Source organism: Alternaria novae-zelandiae (genome assembly GCF_023758075.1).
Source record: "Alternaria novae-zelandiae strain BMP 2774 chromosome Unknown scaffold_18, whole genome shotgun sequence".
NCBI lineage: Eukaryota > Fungi > Ascomycota > Dothideomycetes > Pleosporales > Pleosporaceae > Alternaria > Alternaria novae-zelandiae.
The window spans coordinates 423,712-448,747 of NW_026056978.1; the positions used below are offsets into that span (position 1 = coordinate 423,712).

General features: G+C 51.5%; 7 protein-coding genes across 7 annotated transcripts; 5 read left to right on the forward strand and 2 right to left on the reverse strand.

The window, feature by feature from the left end:
• Positions 1–703: 703 nt before the first annotated feature.
• On the forward strand, positions 704–2,453 carry J4E88_008235 (uncharacterized protein; the record flags this gene model as incomplete). The annotated part of the gene is made up of 3 exons (XM_049401846.1): positions 704–1,058; positions 1,110–1,196; positions 1,258–2,453. 3 exons carry the CDS (start codon positions 704–706, stop codon positions 2,451–2,453), a joined length of 1,638 nt encoding a protein of 545 aa, XP_049252384.1.
• A 5,053-nt stretch (positions 2,454–7,506) lies between these two features.
• Positions 7,507–11,600, forward strand: J4E88_008236 (uncharacterized protein; the record flags this gene model as incomplete). The annotated part of the gene is made up of 3 exons (XM_049401847.1): positions 7,507–8,767; positions 8,826–10,859; positions 10,909–11,600. The coding sequence occupies 3 exons, from the start codon at positions 7,507–7,509 to the stop codon at positions 11,598–11,600; spliced, it is 3,987 nt and encodes a 1,328-aa protein (XP_049252385.1).
• A 282-nt stretch (positions 11,601–11,882) lies between these two features.
• On the reverse strand, positions 11,883–12,944 carry J4E88_008237 (uncharacterized protein; the record flags this gene model as incomplete). Its single annotated transcript, XM_049401848.1, has 1 exon — positions 11,883–12,944. One exon carries the CDS (start codon positions 12,942–12,944, stop codon positions 11,883–11,885), a length of 1,062 nt encoding a protein of 353 aa, XP_049252386.1.
• A 1,472-nt stretch (positions 12,945–14,416) lies between these two features.
• J4E88_008238 (uncharacterized protein) lies at positions 14,417–17,017 on the forward strand (the record flags this gene model as incomplete). Its single annotated transcript, XM_049401849.1, has 1 exon — positions 14,417–17,017. The coding sequence occupies one exon, from the start codon at positions 14,417–14,419 to the stop codon at positions 17,015–17,017; it is 2,601 nt and encodes an 866-aa protein (XP_049252387.1).
• Positions 17,018–19,830: 2,813 nt separating this feature from the next.
• J4E88_008239 (uncharacterized protein) lies at positions 19,831–21,498 on the forward strand (the record flags this gene model as incomplete). The annotated part of the gene is made up of 1 exon (XM_049401850.1): positions 19,831–21,498. One exon carries the CDS (start codon positions 19,831–19,833, stop codon positions 21,496–21,498), a length of 1,668 nt encoding a protein of 555 aa, XP_049252388.1.
• Positions 21,499–22,308: 810 nt separating this feature from the next.
• Positions 22,309–22,719, reverse strand: J4E88_008240 (uncharacterized protein; the record flags this gene model as incomplete). Its single annotated transcript, XM_049401851.1, has 2 exons — positions 22,309–22,493; positions 22,551–22,719. 2 exons carry the CDS (start codon positions 22,717–22,719, stop codon positions 22,309–22,311), a joined length of 354 nt encoding a protein of 117 aa, XP_049252389.1.
• Positions 22,720–23,174: 455 nt separating this feature from the next.
• On the forward strand, positions 23,175–24,818 carry J4E88_008241 (uncharacterized protein; the record flags this gene model as incomplete). Its single annotated transcript, XM_049401852.1, has 4 exons — positions 23,175–23,198; positions 23,257–23,625; positions 23,676–24,456; positions 24,505–24,818. 4 exons carry the CDS (start codon positions 23,175–23,177, stop codon positions 24,816–24,818), a joined length of 1,488 nt encoding a protein of 495 aa, XP_049252390.1.
• Between the last annotated feature and the right edge of the window lie 218 nt (positions 24,819–25,036).

The following is a 25,036-nucleotide window of genomic DNA, read 5'->3' on the forward strand; positions in this document are numbered from 1 at the left end:
CCAGGCTGCACTTTAATACCTAGCGACAAATCCCACTCGTTCAAGCAGATCTCCTCTCACACACTTTCTGTCGCTTCTCCGCACGCCCACGCTACTCACAACCCCCCTGGGTGTACGACATCGACATCGACCGCTTACCCCGTTCCAATTCCAACATAACTGGCTTTCGCCCACCCCTGCTCTCGCACCGGGTCTGTGTTCAGCTCAGCCGTTCATCTCGGAACGACGCAGTTTTGCCGTTAGTTCCACCCAGATCCTATTGGACGTTCCGCGGACGCCCACGACTCGCTAAAGACGCATTCCCCCGCTCTCACGCAACCTACCGTGCGATCGCTCGAGGCATCAGGAGCGGACCGCTTGGACCCCTCTGCGACACTCTGCTCTACTCTCGTTGGAACAGCTGCCGCGTCGTTCTAGTACTTGTACTATTCTGCTTAGCATTGAACGGCAGAAGCACAAGACACCCCCTGGTTGCCACTCGTTGCTTTGAATCGTGCTCGGCTCCGACGCATCTAGAGGAACATCACTCTTTCGTGTTACCACTCGCGCGCAGAACGGACTGGACATCCAATGCGCGCTTCTTCCCACCAGTAGTCCAACAACCTTCCCAACTCTGGCTCGAATGATCTCGACCGTTTCCTTCGGCCCTTCGCCGCCAGGCGCTCGCAACCGCTTGAGCACAAGCTCATCGCCCCAGCCCTCCATGTCGTCCGCTAGCGACTCCCCGTTTACCACTCCCAACTTCGATTCGAACATATTTAGCCCGTCGGAATCACAATCAGAGGAGCGATCAGATGTACGAACGGGTTCCCTCGAAGTAGTACCCAAGGTGGAAGAGACGGAACTTCAGTTGGCCGATGTCAAGGAAGAGGCGTCTCCGGAAGACACACCCATCTCCCCAACCGAACCTGTACGGATACGCCGCGCCCGCGGCCGACCCAGGATACACCCTCCTCGCTCACCTACCACTCTTGCTAAGCAAGCAAAAGCTCGATCGAAGACGGGGTGCACGACATGTCGGAAAAGGAAGAAGAAGTGCGACGAGACCAAGCCATTCTGTAATTGTGCCCTAGCATCGTGGTCATGAAATAGGTACTAATGCTGTCCAGGCTTGTCGTGTCAGAAGAACAACATCCATTGCGAAGGCTACAAGCCCGTCGAAATCTGGAAGAGTGGAAAGGAACGGGCTGCAGAAGGTATGTAGTCTTTGATTGCGTGTTTGCTTTTTGGTAGTGGGCCAAGCTAACCGTCCAACAGCTCGGAAGCGAAGTTCGGATGTCAAGTTCGACCTCCCGCCTCTCATGGAAGGTGTCGAGAATGATCTTGACCGTCAGCTTTTGCAACATTTCTCCAGCAGAGCAAGTGCTGTCCTAACGTTACACGGAGACAAGTCGTCGAACCCCTTCACCAAGATCCTATTGCCCATGGCACTTCAACACGAAGGCCTGATGCACTCCGTGCTGTGCCTGTCGGCCTCTCACATGTACTCGGTCACTCCATTACAGGAGTACGAGGACAGGCAGGTCTTTCACCGGGGCAAGGCTTTGCAGCTTCTCAAGCATGACATTGAACGGCAAAAAGCTGGTGAAGGTGGTGTAATGGTCTACGAGGACTCTAACGTTGCTCAGATATTACTGCATCTTCTGCATTCCATCTGCGATGGTAACACTTCCGGCGAATACCGGATGCACATGATAGCAGCAAAACAGATCGCCATGACACAGAAGTCTTCCAACCCCGAGTTCCAGACCCTGTTCGACGAATTCTTCTACTACCACTGGATCGCCAGTCAGATCACCTCCCTTGACGGCACCGAGGTTCCCATGATGGACGACTTCAACCTCCCTTTCAAGATCAGCCCGGAGACCGCGGGATTGATCGGTGTTTCTGACGGACTCTTCGGCTTCATATCCAAGATCAGCAACCTGCGACGAAAAATACGCAGTCGCATTGACGACAAAGAGGAGCCTGTCATGGACTACGAGGCATTACTCGCCGCCCATGCCATCGACGCCGGCCTTCGCGGATGGGTATGCCCCCATCCACCCGGATCTCCACGCTACACCATCTCGATGCTCTATCGCCAGGCAACCTGGGTCTATCTCTACCGCACAACGAAAGACTCGAAGCCACACCCATTCATCAAGAGCGCCGTCGACGACGGCATCCGATACATCAACGAACTGCCAGCGGAAGGGTGGGTCCAAAGTAACGTTCTACTTCCCCTGTTCTTGATCGGGTGCGCGGCATTCGAGGAAGAGCAGCGTGTGGAGATCAACCGGGCGTTCAACGGCCTCATTGCCTGCACAGGCCTAGGCAACATCGGCTTCGCGAAAGAAGTCGTCGACCAGGTTTGGGAGCTGATGTCATCCCCCGACCCAGAGGTGCAAAAGGAGAGCTGGGATTGGGAGAGGCTGATAAAACTCCGGGGCTGGGACTTTCTCGCTACGTGAGCCCTGCAGGACGCACGAAAGAGTTTTTCTTTGCCAACACTCGGATTGTGAACGTTCCGCATGGGATCTTCACTCACCAATTTCGGCTCATCACCATAGGACAGTCGTTATCACGTCGCTTGTTGGCTTGGTCGGCGTGGGACTCGGGTCCTTGCGCACGGCTCTCATGGCGATGCCACAGCGTCGGCATGTGGAGGTACAACACGACCTTTGAGGTTCAGACTTGGCATTTAGGGTTCCTTATTCAATCGGTGTTTCTACGGGCGCAAAAAGGAGTCATGATATCTGGTGGGTCGTCGGAGGGCGGTTTACAAGGCTCGGACCGGCAACGACGCACTACGGCCTTAAGATTAGGTTGCATTGGCTGGGTGTGCTCCCGACGGTATTGTGTTATTGGTATGGGAAAACGGCACTGCATGTCTTCGCATTTACTTCGGATTGGATTTTTCATGGGGCACAGTTTTGTTCTTGGCAATGTTTTGTCTCGCACACAGCCCGTGTGTTCAGCCGGGCGGCGTTTGGCTTTGGGCGGTGCATGTCAGATCGCGATGCACTCAACCCTGCATGGGCGAGGCATGCTCGTACACATGGCATTGCAGCACTTGTTGAAATAGGTCCGATAGCAGGCCGGCATTCCCTTATTTCTCAGTACGATGACGACACGTATATATGCAGGTAGCTTCACGGCACAGAAATGCACGCTGGTATCCACTCCGCCCACAGAGCTCTCATCGCAACGTCGCAGGGAACGCATGGCTTAATGGGCGATCACGATCTGCCTCGGTGATAAGGTGAGGAGCTATAGTGCGGCGCTGGTGCACACGGTAACCGTAAGCACCAACCGTGCCACAGCATCTAGATTCCTGCGGGCACGTTCTTCCTCCAATCCGCTTACCAGCAATCAAACGCTTTGGCGAGCTTCCTCCGCGACCTCGTTGGAACGAACTCGTCGCCTGGCGTCGCTATGGGATTCATGACTCGAGCGCGCAGCATGCAGCCGCAACTCAGAAAGTCCATGTGCATATAACCGGGCGATGATCATCAATATCTTTTCAGAAGCGAGTAAAGTAAGCATCCACAATAAGAAGAGTAATCCTTCATCGCACTGCCGGAGCCCACTGTAAAGCGACACAAGCCGTTAGGCAGATCGGCCCAGGGTACCAGGTTCAAAAAACGGCATGCGTGGGGTGTTGTCGCACATCTCTGTTTCGCGGCTTGGGAGGGCGGTTACGGTTACGTTCGTCCGGCCCAAACCCGCATCCGATGGGACCGGTACACTTTCCCCAGCGGCGCAATGACGAACGTTGATACCAGCTATGCGGATTCAACAGCGACAAAGCAGGAAAGCCACGGCACGCCATCGGTCCTTCTGACCTTGACGATCTGGAATGCAACCCCCCACGCTTCTTAGGCAGAGTTGGGGAATATAATCCGAAAGGCCCGGTGGAAGGGTCTGAATATATAGCCTGATTCGAGGGAACGCGCCGTCGGTACCTGGCACTAGGTCTCAATGGATGGACGAGAGGAGCAGAGAGCATGGTCCTGAGACGATGCCGATTTCTTTCCATGGTTCAGTGTAGGACCGATGTCGTGAAATCTTGCGCGACGTTGCGCACATGGCCTGACACCCAACCGCGTGGGTTACTCAACGTCACAGATTGAGGGTATACGTAGTCACACACGCAAGGCGAACGTCGAGAGGGCAGTTCCTGACACCTTCCGTCATCTATTCCAGCCTGACCCGATGTCCCCTACACCCACATGATCCCAGAGACCCCAGCGATAAGCCCGGGGACAACAATAGGGTTACAGCAGCTATCCATTGACTCCAGAGTCTAGAGCCATCAGACCGTTCGCATCTGAGTCGTAAATAGGCCTCTGATTATTTCCGAGGCCACCCACCGATCTACTTTCCACTTACTCACTTGGTGATGTACTGTATTCATCTTACCGGTACATACCGGATCTGGGTACGTACTTCGCATATATCTGTCGTCTGAACATGGATATAAGTCCGACCCTGAGGGATACATGCGCGACTCGCGATGCAACACAAAAGCCATGAACCACTACTCGTACGATGGTGCCTGCATATGCAACCTGCATGGAACGTCCTTCATCCTGATAATGCCGGTGAAAATGCCAGATTTCGGGGTGCATCACTGGCTTCGTGGGATGTGGACGTCGAACCCTACACCGTTATTCGCGAATAATCTCACACCGATGTCAGCGCAGCTAGCTGGACCCAGTCCACGAGGCAGGACGCGCGTGGCGGTTGACGCAAGCCATCAATATTCCCAGTCTAGTCGGCGTAGGATAACGTGATTGCTTGTCCATGCGAACTAGATGTCCGGATAGGGTCATATGCAGCCTTGTTGGCTGACGTCCTTCAACGGACCTGCAGCTGACACGAAGAGCGAGGTTGTGTCAGCATTCCACAGCATCGCGTGGCTTTCGGCCATCAAGGCCGCCCACGGCGAGTGTCAGATAGAAAGTAGGGCATTCACTAGGATGCAGCTTGTTGTCGACGATCGGAAAGCGGCAGGGTGCCCAGGTGGTGATGGGTGTAAGATATCCACTATGCAAAAGCTGGTTAATGGCTAAGGGCGTGATATGTGCCTACTGGCGATCATATGAGCCGCAAAACCGTTGCGACAAGCGACGGCGTCGTAAGTGAAGGCTGACAATAATTGTGGAATGGAGGTGGCGGAGTGACAGTGACAGGCTTGGAAGCAACGTCCGGCGCGCCAAAACTTCAGGATTCAAGTATTTCTGCCCAACGCGCTGCCTATACGGATTCGACATTTGACAATATTGTGGCTGTCCAAAAAGCGAAACATCTTCAAGACGCACCCATGAAGCTCAAGACATCATTAGTGATCCTACGGTATGTAGATATTCGGCATTGGAAGCCGTAGTCTTAGTCTTATCACGTGTCCGAGTAAGCCTTAGCTTTAGTATCTTAACTATAGGAATTTAAAAAAATTTTAACTTAATAACTAAAGTATACTATTATAGTTATATACTACTAATACTTAAAAAAAATAAAAATATAAAATCTTTATACTTATATATTAATTTTTTTACTTATTTTTATTTATATATAAAATAGTAACTACTTTTACTTTTATTTTTTAATAAGTAAGCTTAATATTATAAGTATACTTTAGTTACTTAATATATACTACTTATTTTATTAATAACTTTTATATTAAGTAAAAGTTTACTAACTTTACTATACTTTTTAAAACTACTTATAATTACTTTAAAAAAGTATATTTATAAGTAACTCTTTACTTTATAGTAGTAGCTAATTTTATTTATAGTAATATAAGCTTTAGTACTAATATTAAATTTTTTATATAAAGTAAATATAATACTTTTAAATAACTTTATAAAAAAGTTCTTACTTAAACTACTACTACTAGTAATAATAACTTTTTTATTAATATTAAAAGCTAAAGCTAAAAAAAGTTTAAAATATAAGTAAAATATATTTTATTTAAAGTTTAAAAATAATAAAAGAGATTAGATTAGTAGACTAGTAATTAATAAGCTTATAGACATGTACTGTAACGTCTTCTACAGCGTAATATTAGGCTCTTAGTCTTAGTGCACATTAGAGAGGCAGGATGGTACATCTCCCGCTGTCTTCGCACCTGCATTTCATCAAGACAACAAGATCTGGGACTAGCCGGTCCGTTCGCGCATCTCCACGCATTGCAAACTTGGAAACGACAGCGGATTTATTTACCGTCCGCAAATCAGGCCTTCAAGATCGATGTGAATAATGGGTTGGTGGAACTTCCTTGGAATGCAACTCGGAAAGTTGGCCCCACCCAATAGGATGCCGCATCGAGCGAAATACAAAAGGGTGTTCCGACGCAAGACACAGGGGGCAGCTGTCAATTGCAGACTCCCGAGGCTTTTCTGCTTTCTTTATCCAGGTGGATACCATTCTTTCTGGAGATCGAACAATCCTCCCGCTGCCGCTACTGATTCCGCAAACTTTGTTGCTGGCCCACCCGTCGCCGAAAGCTAGATATGAGATTTCGGAAGCGATGTGGAGTTCACACGCAATCGGGCCGTAAGAGCGAGCCCCTCGCTCAGGTAGGGAGGCCGTCCCGAATCTTTATCGTGTGAAGAGTCTCGCGTAAGGCGTGGTACGTATCGAGGTACGTACCGTCGGTAAGTGAACAGTGGCTCTCAGCGTCTCACGCGTATATCATAGAAGTCTATCGTTCACACTGAATCGGGTTTTGCTCGGTAATCACTCTTTTGGCCCTGGCTCTATATCTCATACGGGGTTCCACATGTTCAAGGCCGTCCGCGTTTTAGATCACCTGCATCCTCAATATCTTCTAATGCGGGGTGGTTGGCATCATCGGGCCCTCCGAAGCAGACGAGCACTATCGAAAGGTCCCCCGAGGAGCCAGCACCACGCAATGCAACGAACTGTAGAACAGAGAGGAGGCCTGACCAACACAAACCCTGAGCAATCGCCTCGGACGTCTATATTTGTACTCTTTCTACTGCATGTTCGAGGTTTGATTGGCAGCGTCGTTTATTTTGCTTGCTCAAATTCCATTTGCATAAAGATGCATCTCGCGCAGGATTCCGCTACCCAAGATTGGCAAGTTGGCTGGAACGCTGCTCTTCCGAGCTGGGGTTTTGCCCGCCCCCGGTCTGAACAGTTCTGCGAGGTTGAACCCTCCTCCATGCTGTCAGCCGTAGCCAGGCTCGTCGAACAACACCATTTCTTCGCGATGTGAGTTGCTAACAACATATTGCAAGCCATCGAAATGATTTTGCAAGTGAAAAAGAAGGAGCTGCGAACTATAGAAAAGTAAGAATGAGACCTGTAGGAGAAGAGTCCGGCCAAGCCCCTGCATGCAGGTCGGCTGGCAAGCGAGGCGGGCGTGTTTGAACAACGTCGTATCGCGCCAAAGAATCTCCGTCGTGACATGTGAGCGGCGACTGAAGAAATCCATGCGCGCTGCGCGCTTCATCCTTTGCGCCTGCATTATCATGAACTTTTAACCAAACCCCAGGTATGGAGTCACTAGAGACGATGGAGCCAGGGCCTATGCAGGGAAACGAGGAAGGGCGACCCTCGGCGTCAGCTGGCGCTCCGCCCGGCCCCAAAGAAGAAGCGGCGCCTGCAACACCTCCCACAGCACTCCGCGGAGACTCCACAACTACCGATCTCAGCGACAACCACGGCATCTCATTGCGCGCAGTTGACCCGGTTTCTGTGCGATTGGAACATCTCACAGTTTCAGTCGATGAATCGCCAACGGCACTTGCTCGCGCCTTCTCGAAGAAGAAGGCGTCACCAGAGACCAACCATGTCAAGACTATACTTGACGACATTTCGGCGGACATGCCAAGTGGAAGCCTCACAGCCATAATAGGTGGAAGCGGAAGCGGAAAGACATCGTTACTCAACTCCATGAGTGGGCGTTTGGCCGTAGGAAACCGACTTGCCACTTCCGGAAGGACCCTATTCAACGGTAGCGAAGATGTATCCGGTATCAGGAGCGCATATGTTATACAGCAAGATATCCTTCTGCCGACGTTGACTGTCCGAGAGACTCTGACGTATGCTGCCCAACTGCGACTACCCTCTTCTGTTGACGCAAAAGAGAGGAAGCAGCTGGTTGAAGAAGTCATCTTGGAGCTGAGCTTGAAAGAAGCTGCAGACACCAGGATCGGTAACAACGCGCACAAGGGCTGCAGTGGCGGAGAGAAGAGGAGGACGAGTATTGGCGTCCAGCTCTTATCAAATCCCTCGCTTTTGTGGCTGGATGAGCCGACCACTGGATTAGACTCAACAAGCGCCCACCAGGTGGTGAAAACCCTCCAGACTCTTGCTCGAAACGGACGAACCATCATCGTCACCATCCATCAACCCCGTTCCGAGATCTGGGATCTTTTCGACAATGTCATCCTCCTATCACGGGGCAGTCCTGCGTATGCTGGCAGCGCAAAAGAATGCCTTCCGTACTTTGCTAAGCTTGGTCACGAAATGCCACCATTTACAAATCCAGCGGAGTATCTCATTGACGTCGTCAGTATCGACAATCGGAGCGTGGAAGCAGAAATGGCGGCACAGGATCGAGTTGGTCGCGTAATAGAAGCATGGCGGACTCATTGCAGTAGTAGCGCTCAAGAGAAGTCCGAACCACCAGCTCCGGCCACTACGATGACGCACGATCAGCGGAAGAAGCAACGTGCCAGTAAAACGTCGCTCATGCAGCAGACTCACGTACTGACCGCACGAACATGGACTGTGACAATTCGTGACCCTATGGGTAAGACGTTCGATATGAGCTCTATAGATTGAGCGTACGCTAACTTCGTTGATTCTAGGCCTGTTTGGAAGTCTTGTCGAAGCCATCGGCATGGCAGTCATTACAGGATGGATCTTTTTGCAGCTAGATGGCTCACTATCTGGTATACGATCCCGACAAGGAGCATTGTACAATGCAGCGGCGCTGCAGGGCTATCTAATCTTGCTCTACGAGACATATCGACTTACGACCGACATCCAACTTTTCGACGAAGAGGCACGACAAGGTATCGTCAGCATACCAGCCTTTCTCATCTCTAGACGACTAGCCAGAATTCTGCTCGAGGATGTACCAGTGCCTCTCATCTTCTCGCTGATCTACTACTTCTTCTGCGGATTCCGTGCGGACGGAGGCCAGTTCCTCACGTTCTTCGGTATCATACTGTTACACCAGTACATCGCCGTATGCTTCGCTATGACCTGTGTCGCGTGCTCAAGACACTTCGCTGGAGCGAGTTTGGTGGCTAATCTAGCCTATACCTTACAGTCTATGGCTTGCGGTTACTTTATCCAGTCAAACACGATTCCCATCTACGTACGCTGGACGAAGTGGACAGCCTATGTCTTCTACGCCTTTGGAGCATTATGCGCCAACGAGTTCTCCGGCTCTTTCTACGACTGCCCATACGAGGGCGGACGTTCAAATCCAGCGTGCAAAGAGTACGACGGAGAGTTCATTATGGACTCTCTTGGCTTTCCGAACAACTGGGTTTGGAGACCCATACTGGCTCTACTTGGATTTGCCATCGCCTTCTATGTGGGAGCAGGAGTCCTGCTCAAGTTCTGGAACGCCGAGATCGCTATGGCTCGTGCCAGACCGTCCAACATGGATGCCTCTGCTGGCAAAGAAAAGATGAGCGAGCGTGTGGCAGACAACGTCAGGACGATCGATATCCGCTTAGAGGGCTATGGAATGGATGTGGAGAAACGATCGTTACGGAAGCGCTGGACCAAGAACATCATCAAGCCTCTTACCGCCGACTTCTTCCCGGGGTCGCTGAACGTCATCATGGGACCTTCGGGCTCTGGGAAGACATCTCTGCTAAACAGCATGGCGATGAGACTCAAAGACGACACATCAACGCGGTACAAACGGTATGGCACCATGAGCTATAATGGCCTCATCCCAGCCAAAGAGGTCGTCCACTCTATCTGTTCTTTCGTCACCCAGGATGACGACGCACTGCTGGCGTCGCTGACAGTGCGCGAGACGCTTCGTTATGCAGCTGGTTTACGACTTCCGAAGTGGATGTCGAAAGAACAGAAGATCCAGAAAGCCGAGGAGATCTTGCTGAAGATGGGTCTCAAAGACTGCGCAGACAACCTCATAGGCAACGATCTTGTCAAAGGCATCAGTGGTGGCGAGAAGCGCCGAGTGACAATCGCTGTGCAGGTACTCACAGAACCTAGAGTGCTGTTGCTTGACGAGCCTTTGTCGGGATTGGATGCGTTCACAGCACTGTCAATCGTGGACGTACTTCGCGGTCTAGCCCAAGAAGGTCGTACACTCATCGTTACAATCCATCAACCTCGCAGCGACCTCTTCGCACATTTCGGTAACATCCTGCTCCTGGCCCGCGGTGGACATCCCATCTATGCCGGCCCTGCCGACAACATGTTAGGCCATTTCGCCAACTTGGGCTACGAATGTCCTCGTCACGTCAACCCAGCGGATTTCGCTCTCGATTTGATCACTGTTGACCTTCAGCATGAGAGACGTGAGGCCGCCAGTCGGAAGAAGGTACGCAAGTTGGTCGAGTCGTGGAACGCTGATGTCTACCCTGTCGCTCGAACTGGGTCAATAACTACGCCGGCTGAGTTGGGAAGTATGGCACGAGAACCATCGTCTTTCGCCGCAGCATATTCCATTCTGATTCGGCGTGCGAAGAAGAACATGTTCCGGCAGCCAGACATTCTGATCGCGCGCGTCATGCAAGTTGTCGGATTGGGTATCGTGCTTGCGCTCTACTTCGCACCGTTGAAGACCGACTACGAATACGTGCAAAACAGGATGGGGTTCCTTGTCGAGATCGCCCCGCTCTACTTCGTCGGCAGTATGTAGCCTTCCTTCCCATATCCTCTTACCATGCTAACCTCAGTCAGTGCTTAACAACATCGCCGTCTACCCAATCGAGAGAGACGTCTTCTACCGCGACTACGACGACCGTATATACGGCGTCGAAGCCTTCTTCCTGACCTACATCTCCATCACCACGCCCTTCGAAATCATAAGCTGCCTCGTCTTCTCCGTCCTCGCCGTTTTTGCCGTGGGCCTGGAACGCAATGCGCAAACGTACTTCATCATCACCTTCAACGCCTTCTGCATCACCAGCTGCGGCGAGAGTCTCGGTATCGCTTTCAACACGCTCTTCACCCATACTGGCTTCTCAGTGAACTGTATGTCGGTTTTCCTCAGTGTCGCACAGGTCATGGGTGGTGTGTTGTCTCTCGACGTTCCAGACTTCCTGCAAGCGTGGAATCATCTTTCGCCTGTGAAGTGGGCTGTTGGTAACATGGCGCCGTACACGTTACGTGGCCTGGAGTTTACATGTGACGACTGGCAGAAGGTGAATGGGCAGTGCCCTATCCAAACCGGAGAGCAGGTGCTGGACTTGTACAAACTGAACAAGAACCCGGAGATGAATCTCATGGCTCTGGGGATTTGCGCTATCGTTTATCGGTTCCTGGCGTATGTGGTCCTGAAGATGGTCAAGGAACGCTGGATAAACAAGCTGTGGAGGAAGCTGGGTGGCGGTAAGAAGAAGCAAACGAATCAGGCACCGCAGTCGGGATAGCTGGCATGCGTTTATGCATTATGAAATTAGAGAGCGGCTCGAATTGATGCATCAAAATTCATGAACATCTTCATACACCATTTACTCATTCGTCGTTGAAGATAGCTAAAGTGATGCAGTATCATCAACATCATCCAGTAACAAGAAATAGACCCAGCGCCTACTATGCATGCAGAAAACCCAGGCCATCATAAGACGTAATCCGTACCAGCAGTGAGAAATGCTAAGAACCGCCGAGTCCAGAAGACGACTTCGACACAATACAAAACATCCAGCCAGCGTCTAGAGACGGTGGCCCCAAAGATGAAGGCTGTTACCGTTCCCCCTGTTCCTCGTATTGTCCCAACCAGCATCCTTCATGGTCAAAACCCTAGAAACAGCATCGTTATACTTGAACGTTTGACCCTTCTCCCACAAACCGTTACCCAACTCGATACACTCCGTGACCGCGCAATGCTCCAACTCATCTTCAGGAGTACCATCGTTGCAAATCTGGATGAGGCGGTTGAGACCGGTAGTACTAGCCGCAGCGAGCGGTTCCAGAGGCAGTTGCGAGCCAGGAGAAAGCCAAGGGCAGAGATTGCCTGTGATGCGGTAGAAGATGGTGTGTTCAGCCGACTCGACGAGCATGACTCCCGGGGGGATGCCGCCAGCGATCTGACCGACATCTTGCTGCGCAGGCTGATTTGGGTGTCCGTGGTTGCCGTCGTGGAACATGGGCGCGGGACGGAAGTGTTGGGCACCTGCCATACCAGGAGCCACCATACCAGGCATCATACCAGGCATGACTCCACCAACAACTCCACCCATAGCAGGTACATTACCGAAAGCGAGACCACCCCCCGCCCACAACGGCGCTGCAGGAGCGAAAGGAGGCACGACGCCGGCGATAGCGCCTGGGGGAGGCGGCGGGAAAGGTACACCGCCCGCGTGCAATCCAAAGCCTATACCGTGATGAGCGCCTGGAAGAAAGTTGCCCGCACGGATAGGAGCAAGTGGACCGCCAGCAGGCCCCATGTATCCGCCCATCATGCCGCCCATCATAAAGGGGTCCATGGCGCCGACAGGTGGGAAGACGGGTGGAAACGCACCTATACCGACACCACCGAATGGTGGAGGGATGCCGTATGCTGGTCCGCCAATGCCAATGCCGAGGGGAGGGCCGTAGACGGGGGCGTGTTGCTGTTCTACGACGACTTGAGCGCCACCTGCGGCTGCGCCGGGATGGTGAGCTGGAGGTGCAGGACCGGCGTTATAGGGAGGAGGTGGTGGTTCGCGGTTGATGTTGGGGTTGTTACCGACGTTGGCGAGCCAGGGTTGACCTACGGGAGGGCCATCAGCCATCAGTGAGCAAGGTAAATGTATGAAGTAGAAAGCAGGGGGTAGCAGCTGGTGTCAGGATGAGCTGGCAGATGTGATGGCTCTGATTTGAGACACCTAAGAGATATAGCAACAGAGAGGAAGCGAGAGGATGAAGGAAAGGATAAGAATGTATATAAGCCTGGTCTTCCATTTATATGTATATGTGTAGTGTTGAGGCTGCGTTCGATGGTCTGGAGATGCGTGAAGTTGGAAGTGTTGGAAGTTACGAACAGCGGTGGGTTCACATAGTATTGCAGTATTTGAATGTACCGAATGGGGGCGATAGTCGAGTGTGATGAGAATAGAGGTATGTTTGAATGGCGAACACGTCAATACATCGGCGTTGACCATCTTGCGCAAACAATCCAGTGCCCTATGAAGACACTCTTCAAGACAGCTGCGCGCGTGATGATAAAGAAAGCACTGTGAATCTCAGCGAGAGCGTGTGATGCGACCTGAAGTTCGCAGTGGACGCCGATGGAGAAGCAACATGGAAGGATTGAACATGAGAAATAGAGGGTCGTGATAAGTTCCTCTGGTCCTCAATCAGCGAGAGAGTGGCAGCGCTGAGGTTGGAACGGCGACACAATCCCAGGGTCGCGGATGCCTCGAGGCGCATGAGCGCTAGCGTCGGACATCGGCGTGCTTAATGGCCGGCCGCTAGCACGTGACCTCCGGCTCCACGTGCGCTCCCCCCAGCGCCAGCTTCCCGGCGTCCGCAATGCCTCCCACTTTTGCGCTCAGCTATGCTACGCGTTCTGGCTATGTCCATCACCTGCGTCCTATAATCAGACATGCGACAGGTCCATCAGCCCTCGATCGATTAGCTCACGATCTCCTTGCGAAATGACACCGTCCGCGAACCTACCTAGGTACCGATACCACCGAGCTGTGCCGGCCGACATCGAACACGGCGCGAGCTCGTATGGCGAAACTTCCAACAAACATGATCAACATACGATACGAAGTGATGAAATGCTGGTACCTAAGTAAAAGAGACTTATGGGAGACATCTGCTGCCGCATGTCAGATGAGCTGAATCAGTACCACGTCTTCGGGCAGGAGGTCACCGGCATTCAATTTCGACCGCCGGCGTCTTACCAGCTACGCTAATGTCAGGCCCACTACACGAGCCATTAGGCGATAACAAGAGGCCGGCTCAGATAATCTGATCATTTCTAGAGATAGAGTAGTGCTTCAAAATGTTACTGGTCGACTTTATCAGCATCGGCATTCATCCAGACTGACCTTCACGATACCGGTATCTCGGCTTCTCTATCGGCCTGCTACCATATCCCAGGAACAAACTGCGGAGTGCGGAGTAATCATACCAATATCTCCGCAAAACCCACTAGTACCTAGGGCACACGTAGGTACCTTGTCTACTTAATCATTAACTCTGGCTATCTTCCAGTCTGCCACATTCAATCGAAGGACGATTGTTTCACCACGAGATGTATGTCTCCATCACGGTCTGGACAGGCCTGCTATACGCCCTGACGCAGGTACATGCATCATCACAGACCCTGGCGAATCGGCCATGGCTAGACCCAACACTGCCAAACGAACAGCGATTGCAACTTTTCCTCGACCAGTTGAACAACACCCAGAAATATGCTATGGTACAAGGCGATACCGAGCTCGATGACAACGGAACTGGAGTCAACCCTTGCATAGGACACATCTCTGGCAATGAGACTCTCGGGGTACCCTCAATTTGCATGGGAGATGGCCCAGCTGGGGTTGGAAACAACTTGAACAACGTCACCGCCTTCCCGGCCCCAATCGCCGCCGCAGCTTCGTGGAATACTACTCTCGAGTATGCTTATGGCCAAGCATTAGCCCAGGAGCATATGGCAAAGGGCCGCAATGTCGTTCTCTCACCGACTATCAACATCCTCCGGTCGCCACTATGGGCCCGCGCAGCCGAGACCTTCTCAGAAGATCCATGGCTGACCTCCCGAATGGCCGTGGCGGGTGTCTTGGGCGTCCAGAGTCAAGGAGCTCTAGCTTGTCCCAAGCATCTTGCTGGGTACAATCAAGACACTAACAGATTCGGAGTGGGTCCTGATTGGGATACCGTTGACGTCCACATCGACGAGCGGGTTCTGCACGAGCTTTACCTACCTGCTTTCAAGGCATCTGTTAAAGAGGCAGATGCTGCTTCTATCATGTGTTCTTACAATAAGCTGAACGGCTTCTTCGCTTGCGAAAACGACTGGCTTCTGAATACTACGTTGAGACAAGAGTGGGGGTTTCAAGGTTTCGTCGTCGCTGATTGGTATTTCTCCACAAGAAGTACTGTCAGTGCGGTTATGGACGGTCTAGATATCAGCATGCCTGGAGGTTCTCTCGAGGATTCATACGGATTCCCAGCCTACTACGGAGACCTTTTGGTTGAGGCTGTCGAAAATGGGACCATACCAGCATCGCGCATCGACGACATGGTTACAAGAACGTGGCGATATATGTTCAAGCTTGGAATGGTCGACAATCCAGTCACTGGAGATGCAGAGTCGATGGCAAGAACACAATCCCACCTTGATCTGGCTCAAAAGATGGCAGAGGACGGATCCGTTCTTCTCAAGAACGACGACAATACGCTACCTCTCTCGCCACAGAAGTACAAGCATGTTGCCGTATACGGTGTTGACGGGACCAACCAAAGCCAGGTCACGGAGAACCACGGAGGCTTCGTGATCGACACGACAATGGTAGTGCAGTCGCCTTTCGACGCATTGAAGCTTCGAGCTGGCAAAGAAGGCAACATGACAGTCACTTATGCTGAGGCCTATCCTGGCACCGGGCAATTTCCAAAGGTGCCCTCTAGCATGTTCGTCGACGGTGGTCTGAATGTCACATACTACACGACTACAGACTTCTCTGGACCTATCAACCAAACCGACTTTGTACCTAACATCACCTCAGCCTCATTCCCCAAAGAGCTCTGGGTATCTTGGCCCCAGGTGTTTTCCTGCGTCTATGAAGGCACTTTCAAAGCTAACACAAGCGGGATGTACCATTTCTCCCTAACCGGTCAAGGAGACGCCATACTTCACATCAACGGACAAGTCATCGCCAACATGTCGAAAGCGAACTTTGGAAACACCGTTCAAGGTATTGCGAACTTGACAGCCGGAGATGAGGTTTCCTTGGCTCTGAACTATTCCATGGGCTACTCGCTATCCACTGGCGCATACGGGGTCACACTGGGAGTCGATGTAGGCAACGAAGCAAGGGGCAAAGAAGCAATCTCACTTGCAGAAAAAGCTGATATCAGCATTGTCTTCGCGTCCGATAGGCATTCCGAAGGTGTTGATAGCAACATTGGCCTTTCTCTCCCCGGCGACCAGGACGCAGTCATCTCTCGGATCGCCAAACGGTCGAAGAAGACAGTGGTAATCCTCAACACCAACTCGGCCATTATCATGCCCTGGATCGATGAGGTCGATGCGGTGATGCAGTCCTGGTATGGAGGCCAGCAGATTGGTCTGGCGCTTGAAAGACTGCTGTTCGGTGATGTCAGTCCAAGCGGCAAGTTGCCGGTGACGTTCCCCAAGACACTGGATGATGCTATCAAGATCACGTCAGACCTGATCGTACCCTATGAAGAAGGGCTGAACGTTGGATACAGGTGGTACGACGAGCACAAAGTCGATCCGCTGTTTTCATTTGGCCATGGTCTTACATACTCGACGTTTGAACTGGGCGATCTCGCCGTGCACCTCGCAAACTCTACTGCCACATTTGGCTCTGAACGCCTCATTTGTTCCACAATTTTGACAAACACTGGAACCGTCTCTGCATCGGAAGTGGTTCAGCTTTACGTGTCGTATCCGGAGGCAGCGCGTGAGCCTCCCAAGCTGCTCAAAGCATTTGCCAAAGTTCACCTCGAGGCAGATCAGAGCACAGATGTTCTTCTGGAGGTGCTTATGGATGATTTGAGGATCTGGTCCGAGCAGAAGAAAGGCTGGGATTTTGTACATGGCGAGTATAACTTCCTTGTCGGATTCTCGGCGAGCGATATTAAGGTAGAGGGAAAGATGGTTCTTTAAATATGCTACAATAAACCGAGTTCGAGTATACAGTATTATCGCGAATTATTGATCATGTGACGTTATCAGCGGCGTTCAGGTTTGTGACAAGAATGCGCCCTGGCCAATGTTAAACCCAGCGTTGGCGAACAAGTATGCCCAGGCTTCGTCGTCTACAAAGTCAATGTTCAAGGTTGACGCATCTTCCGATGCAGAATCAAAGGCGGTCTGATCATTGTACGCTGGGGTGATATCAGGTCTCTGCATCGTCTGCGCATCGGCGGACGCAGGTTGGTGGCTGGCAGGGTCTACGGCCGCGGCGGACGCGGCCGCTACGTGCGAAAGCGAAGATGTATGACGCGCCTGCATTGCTTCGTGCTGAGTGGAAACATTGCGCAAAAACGCTGCTTGCAATGCGCAGCTTGTGCTGGTTGGCGCTTGAAGTTTCTCGAATACCGTCGCAGCATTGCGAATGCTATCCAGCGCTGGCACTTCCATCTCGGACCGAATATATGATGGTGCTGAAAGTAACAGCTATATCCGATGTAAGTAGTTGGCTTTCTAGAGGTGAGTTATTAAATACCTTGATGAGGAATACTGCGGCATAGGCGATCATGACATGCACACTGTCCTGAGCAAAGTACAATAGTTGAGATGCCGAAGTTTCAGAAACGAGTTTAAGCATGTCAAGCGCGCTTGAGTAGCTGTTCCAAATAGCTTCTGTATCGACAGAAGTCACAATATCCTTCAGTTTGATGGATGCGCGTAGTGAGGAAGTGTATAGGAGTAGCCGCGCGTAGCTGCCATAGAACGGAATCAGAAATGACTAAGGAATGGTGGGCGAAGTCAGTACACTTCTCGCATCAGTTCGTGCATGGATCTTACTTACATGACAGTCCTCTCCTCGCTCAGATACTTTCCCAGTCCACCTCTTTTGCCAATTCACAATTTCTGCATCAGCCATACGTAGCGTGGATCGGTAGCGCGACGTGTCATTTCTTTGCTGTTGAGCATATTTTGTCGTCATCATCTCGAAGTGGGTGGAAGTAATGAGGCGGAGGGATACAAATGCGCAAAGTAGCCGGTCATTGGCCATTTCAAGAGGATGTAGGTACCAATTGCTCGCTGATTCGAAATAGTTGCTCCTCTCAACCATCCAAGGTTTACCGGTCTGCATACTGATGCTGCACACATGTCAGTATCCTGTGATAAGCTCGAAATCATCCTACCCCTACCTTCGATCGTAGACAAAGAGCACCAACCAGGTTCTTTCTATGTTCCTAAATTGCATCGCTTGACGATCAGTCATATTCTCCGGGGGTCTCATTCCATCACTCCCAAGATGATGCCATCCAAGCTCGATAGCCATTCTGATAGCGAGGCCTACATTTAACCATGCACGGTTATCGCGAGGCTCCTTCCAATATGTCAGAATTAGTATGGCCTGAACCGTTTCAACAGATTTTGCACCACTGCGGAAGCTCTCCAGGAAAAGCTCTTCAGCATGAGAAAGCAAATTTTTGCGTAGCGCAGGATGTAAAAGCTTTGCCGCTGCCGCCAGAATGGCGGTAAATAGGAACGACGACATCCCCCGGACGTACTGGAAGGTATGTAGCGTAGGATCCAATTGACTGATGAAGGGGTTGAGGTGCTTCATGAATCCTTCAAACAAATCGGTAGCAAAATGAAGGTTAACCACACCTCTGTTTATCGGATCATCATCGGAGGTGCCCTGCGTGCATTCCTCTGAGGCATGTCCGTGTTCAGTACTTAGCACATTCTGTAAGGAGAAGTCTCCTCTTGTGATCTGTCGGTTGAGAATATCAGAAAGCCAGAAGCCTCTGTTCTCCGTCCAGAAATCCTGGCTTGAACGTTGCATTGACTGGGGTCGAGAACACAGTCTAGAAGCGGACCTTTGAGCGCCATGTGTATATGTCGACGGATTCGCATCACCCACTGCAACAACATCATGATCAACATGTTGAGCTTCACCAACCAATGATGGTGTCGCAGCATCCTGCTGACTTCTTGAGCCTGGTTTCTGCAATCTACAAAACACATCAGTCACTTTGCCTGATGGAAAAAGCAGGGATGACGAACTTGAAGCCATGCTTTCGACCGCGCCGGTGACCAAGAAAGTCACACTGTAACGACTTGCGCGTACACCTGACACACCGCGTATCTTGCGCCGTCTTGTGGCACTTCATCTTGACTTTGCGACATTGCAGGCAAGCGTGTGGTCTTCGGACAGATCAGTCGCGCAACTGCAGTCGACCCGGAGCGGACTCACACGGCTTTCGGGGGTTGGCGACCAGGCGCGTCATCAACCTCTGTCATCTTGGATATGTTTATCAGACATTGAGATCGGTCCGGACTGGAACGGACACAAGAGTCATATTTGAGTAGAGTGTTGTTGGAAAGAGTAAGGCATCCAGGTGTCTTATCGCTATCTTCACACGCTAACCGCTTTGGAAGCCTTCCCGAGGTCCTTTCTGACACGACACCTGCTCCCATCATTTTCCCTCCACGGCATTCAAGGGAAAGCTCGATGCCGACTTACGAAGCTCTTGCAGCGATACGGACATCTCGGGACCGTTAACCCCGCACGGCTTTCTCGAACCGGACTCAGCAACATGCTGCGACTTCGGTCCACTTCTATCGTTCATGCAGATCGCCGGTGTTCTAATGTAGATTGAGTCGCCGGCGACATGGTACGTGCCCTCATGACCTTATGCATCCATGCACCATATCATCGCATGGACTTTTCCTCAATACCTAGGTAGTTCTAGTCAACACCAACTCAACGCACATCTATATACTACGCAACTAGCAACATGACGCAAATACCACGGTCGAAGGCCAAGACGGCGCACGTCAATATGATGACCGACACCATCATAGCAAATTTACCGGCGGACGCACTTCGAAGCGTAATCAGAGTCATCTTGACAACGGAGCCATCAGTTACAAGCATCCTAGAAGAACAGACGCGGATCTATCTCAAGAAAACCGCCAATCAGCCCGTCGATCAGCTGTTCCAATCGACGACCGATGGGGTTGTCTCAACCTCGAACTTCACATGGGCCCAGCAGCGCCTGCGTTGCGCCATAGGATGCGGATTGGTTCTCGACAGCTTTCCAATACTCAAGAAGATCGTAGTCGAGTCCGTCTGCTTTGTCAACAGACAGATCGTACCTCATTCGACAGAACTCAACCACAGTTTAGCATCTGTTGACGGTGATACCGTGCAGGCCTTAACTGCGATACAAAAGCGATCATTGTCCGATAATGGCAGTAGAGACCTTAACGAAGAGGAGAGGCCGGCGATGGACTCGCTCTTCGAATCATTGGTGTGGTGTCACCAAGTATTGTTTGACGCTGCGCACGACTTCCCTTTCGAACGAAGCACTGCAGTTCTGGCGACTATGCTTGGCCGCGAGAGTGGTGTACCAACACTAGCCCACCAATACGGTCCTTGCCAAAGTCAAATTACTGGACGGAAGACATCAACCTCTATCGAGACTTTCAGAGTTAAGGGTATTGAGCTGCCAAAACTGTTCGCGGGCCTCTGGCAGCTGTCTAGTCCATCGTGGGGTACTGCGTCACAAACACAGATGTTCAAGCAATTTGCAGAATACATTACAGGTGGCTTCACAGCATTTGACATGGCTGACCATTACGGCGATGCTGAGGTTATATTTGGACGACTGAGAGCCTGGCTAGCTGACCCTGAGGCCGTTTTCGGTGCCACGAAGTACTGCGTATTCCACAAGATTACTGTAACCCCCGAAGTCATCCGCGCCAACGTCACAGAGCGGTGCCAGCGCATGAGCGCCAGCAAGGTCGATCTCCTACAGTTCCATTGGCAAGATTACAATGACTATCAGTATATCGAAGCGCTGCAACTGTTGCAGCAAGACGAACGAGTTCGACATCTGGGCCTTTGCAACTTCGACACAGCGCGTCTCCAAGAAGTCATTGAGAATAACATCGATGTCGTCACCAACCAGGTCCAATTTTCCCTCATCGATGCACGCCCACGGTTAGGGATGGGCGAGGTTTGCGCACAACACAATGTCAAACTCCTCACGTATGGCACTCTTTGTGGAGGCTTTCTGGCTGAGAAATGGCTCGGTAAACCTGAACCACAGCTGTTTGGTCCTGACACGACACCATCGCAGCGGAAGTACTTCGAGATGATCCAGACATGGGGTGATTGGGATCTGTTCCAGACATTACTGCAGACTTTGAAGGCTATCGCGACCAAGCACAACGTCTCCATCTCGAACGTCGCGACAAGATGGGTTCTCGACTTTCCATACGTGGGGGCAGTCATCATTGGCGCACGCATGGGTGTTAGTGAGCATACGGAGGAGAATCTGAAGACGTATGGATGGAAGCTTGATGAAGAAGATCAGCGGAGTATTGAAGATGTGCTGGAGAAGAGCAGGAGGGAGGAAGTGTTCAAGGTCATGGGCGATTGCGGGAGTGAATACAGGTAGAAAAGAATTGTTGGCTTGTTCGCCTGGCTTGTACAACGAACTATTATCTACAAGGTTTTAAAATAGCTGGTAAACGTTCTTGTGCGACTTGGTTTGGTCGTGATTACGGGCGCGTCGCGTCATTCCAGTCCGCCCGTGCGCTCGCCTCATCTTCCTGTGCCAGCTCCGTACGATCTCTCTCTGTAATCCACCACGCGACCGCCTTCCATGCTCATGACGACCCAGTCCTCTCCTATAGGGGCGCCTTCCAGGTTTCAAGATATCCGTAACTGGCATACGCTCATGTGCTCCTACCTCGGCTGACGTCGCCGCCAAACCCGCGCATCATGCCCGCACCACGCTTCTGTCCCCACGATCGCCTCAGCGTCAGTCGTCGCATCACCAATCCCTAACTTCCGCGACCCAGGCTACCGAGCCACTACACGCGTGTCACTTTCAACTATTGTATATGCCGAGAGACGCAAATATCGTCGCGCGATTGAGGGCATAGTGGGCTGGGGCACCAGCTTTCAGCATAACGAATGAGACGATAATGGTGACGGTGGTTATACTGGTGACATTAGTCGGAACTACCTGAAGAGCAGTTTCCAGCCTCCAGTGATGCTGCGACGCGTCCAAAGCTGGCTATCTCGATATCGCAATTGTGTTGAGCGCAACAACCTATCTACGAACACGTCCTCTGAGTGCACTTGACGCGCTTACACTTATACCTCTATCCCCGCCAAGGCTCCTAACACCATCTCGTGATAGTCGATGCGCCGAGTCAAGCACGGAAAACGGATGTGTCATGCGTATATCTCACTCCAAAGCTCAAGAGTTTCCTTCCAGACCAACCACCGTTGTATCCGCATGACTGAAGGTCCGCAACCCGGTTCGTATGATCTTGAGCTGAGATTTACAGTTCGGATCCGGACATGCGATCAATGCATCCGTGGACATCCAATCATGCGCGTGAGTTGGTCGTTGCTTGGCCGCTAGTAGAGGCAGTACTGCTGCTGAAATGCCAACCTCATCAGTTCTTGAAGTGTACAGCATTTGTGCTTAAAACTCACCTAAGCTGTAGAAGCTTATGCCCTGTCCTTCGGGAAGACGAAGCATCTCTCCTTGAACAGTAAAGTAGTCTCCTTCCTTGGCTCCACACAAGATGCGCTCGCCTGGCGGACAAACCACCTCAACCCGCAAGTCGTACAATTGAAAAGAGTCGTCCTTGGCCGATGACATTCTGTTGCCTTTGGAAAGTTGCGTTGCTGATGTTTTGCACGCTCATCCCGTCTCTTCTCGGATTCTATTGACTCCCCGTTGGGAGAAGGGTGGGGCCACCGGCGTTCTAAGCATGACAGATAGCAGCCGGCATTTCATGACACCCCAGCACGATCGCCGGTTTTCGGGCGCCCTGACCAGCCCCTATCAGAAACTAGAACCCCGCTATCAACGGTTACGGAGTCACTGAATTCCCCGTGGATGCCGAACTGCTAAGTGAGATAAGCTTCCCGCTTCGGCTTGGTACTTGTAGGAACCGTTGCGCGCTCCCATGCCGATAGAGCATCATCATGGATCTATCAAAGAAGGATGCTACGCAAGTTGCGCAAACCTCTGCGTCAAACTCGGACGTCGAACATGGAGCCGTCGGTACGACTTATGAGGTCAAACGCGATCTCGGGCGTCGCCATATCAACATGATTGCCATAGCTGGCATGATCGTATGTCAAACCACTTCAAAGCATTCTTGCAGTCTCTATACTCATGCACCAACTTTAGGGTACCGGACTTTTTCTAGCATCCGGCCAGGCCATCGCTACCGCAGGACCAGTCGGCGCTCTCTTCGGATATCTGTGCATGGGCTTAATTGCATGCGGTGTCGCCCTGTCTGCAGGAGAGATGTCGGCGTTTATGCCTGTCACTGGAGGATTTGTTCGCCATGCTACGAAGTTCGTGCAACCTGCACTCGGCATCGCAACCGGATGGAACTTTTGGTACACCATGGCAATTACAGCGCCAGCTGAGCTCGCCGCTGCGGCAACCTTAATCAACTTCTGGGATAACAGCATTAACCCTGCTGTTTGGTACTCGGTGTTCATTGTGATCATCGTGATCATCAACTTCTGCGGGGTGAAGGTTTATGGCGAGGTGAGTCCTGACGCAGCCTACTTTTGGCTCATATATCTGACAATTCAAAGAGCGAAGTCTTCTTCGCAGCTCTCAAGATACTCCTTATCATTGGTCTCATCGTCGCCGGCCTAGTCGTAGACCTTGGCGGATCCCCTAGTGGAGATCGAATCGGCTTTCGGTACTGGAAGAACCCCGGTCCTTTCAACGAATACATCGTCCCTGGTAATACCGGCAAGTTCCTCGGGTTCTGGAGCTCCTTAATATCGGCAGCCTACAGCTACGCGAACATCCAGGTGGTCGCCATCGCTGGCGCTGAGACAAGGAACCCAAGGGTCATCATCCCGAACGCTATTCGAATGACGTTCTGGCGGGTACTTATCTTCTATGTGGTCAGCATCTTCATTGTTGGCATGCTTGTACCGTTCAACGACCCGAACCTTGGCATCTCTACTGGTGATGCTCAGCAGAGTCCTTTCGTCATCGCTTTCCAGCGTGCAGGTATCAACGTTCTGCCCTCGATCATCAACGCCATCGTTTGCACTTCGGCCTTCAGCTGTGGCTCTGCATGCGTCTTCCTTGCATCGAGGACTCTGTACGGGCTGGCCGAGGATGGACAAGCTCCCCGTGTCTTGCTCCGCACAAACAGGTTCGGAACGCCATACTTGGCAATAGGAGCTTCTCTCATCTTTATGCCACTTGTCTATCTTAGCCTGGGGAGTAACTCATCCGTCGTGTTCGGGTGGTTTGTCAACATTACAACCATTGCTGGACTGATTGGGTGGCTTGTAATCGAGGTCACGTATCTGAGGTTCTACTACGCATTGAAAGTCCAAGGTATCAGCCGAGACCGTAATTTCACCCCTCTCGTTTCGCCGAAGATGATGCTGATGTTACCAGGCCTCGCATACAAGAGCCCATTGCAGCCATACCTCGCTTGGGTCACCGGAGGCGCTCTCGTCCTTGTTATCTTGTTCTCAGGATACAGCGTTTTCTTCCCCGGTCGCTGGAGCGTGGGTACCTTTCTCACGTATTACGTCGACATAGCCATCTTCATCTTCCTATGGGTCGCTGGTTTCTGCTACGCGAGATCGGGAATCATTGCTTTGCAGGACGTTGATCTGTCGGAGATTGCGGATGTTGACCGCGAGAAGGCGGAAGTTCTGGATTCAGTGGAACAAAATTTGTCGTGGTGGAGGAAGTGGGTCATATAGTTTACGGTGGAAATTCGTAATGTCTACAATGAGAAAGCGCATGTTGCCCAGAAACCCAGGCCTTGATGATTTTTATGAGAGTGGCACATGATGAACATACACAGTATTAAAGGACAAACAAGATCGGGGAATTGCAACAATATGTGCAGAGTTCATGCTATAGGTATATACATAGAAGTAGAATGAAGCACATCAAGCTTCAATGTGATTGCGAGAAG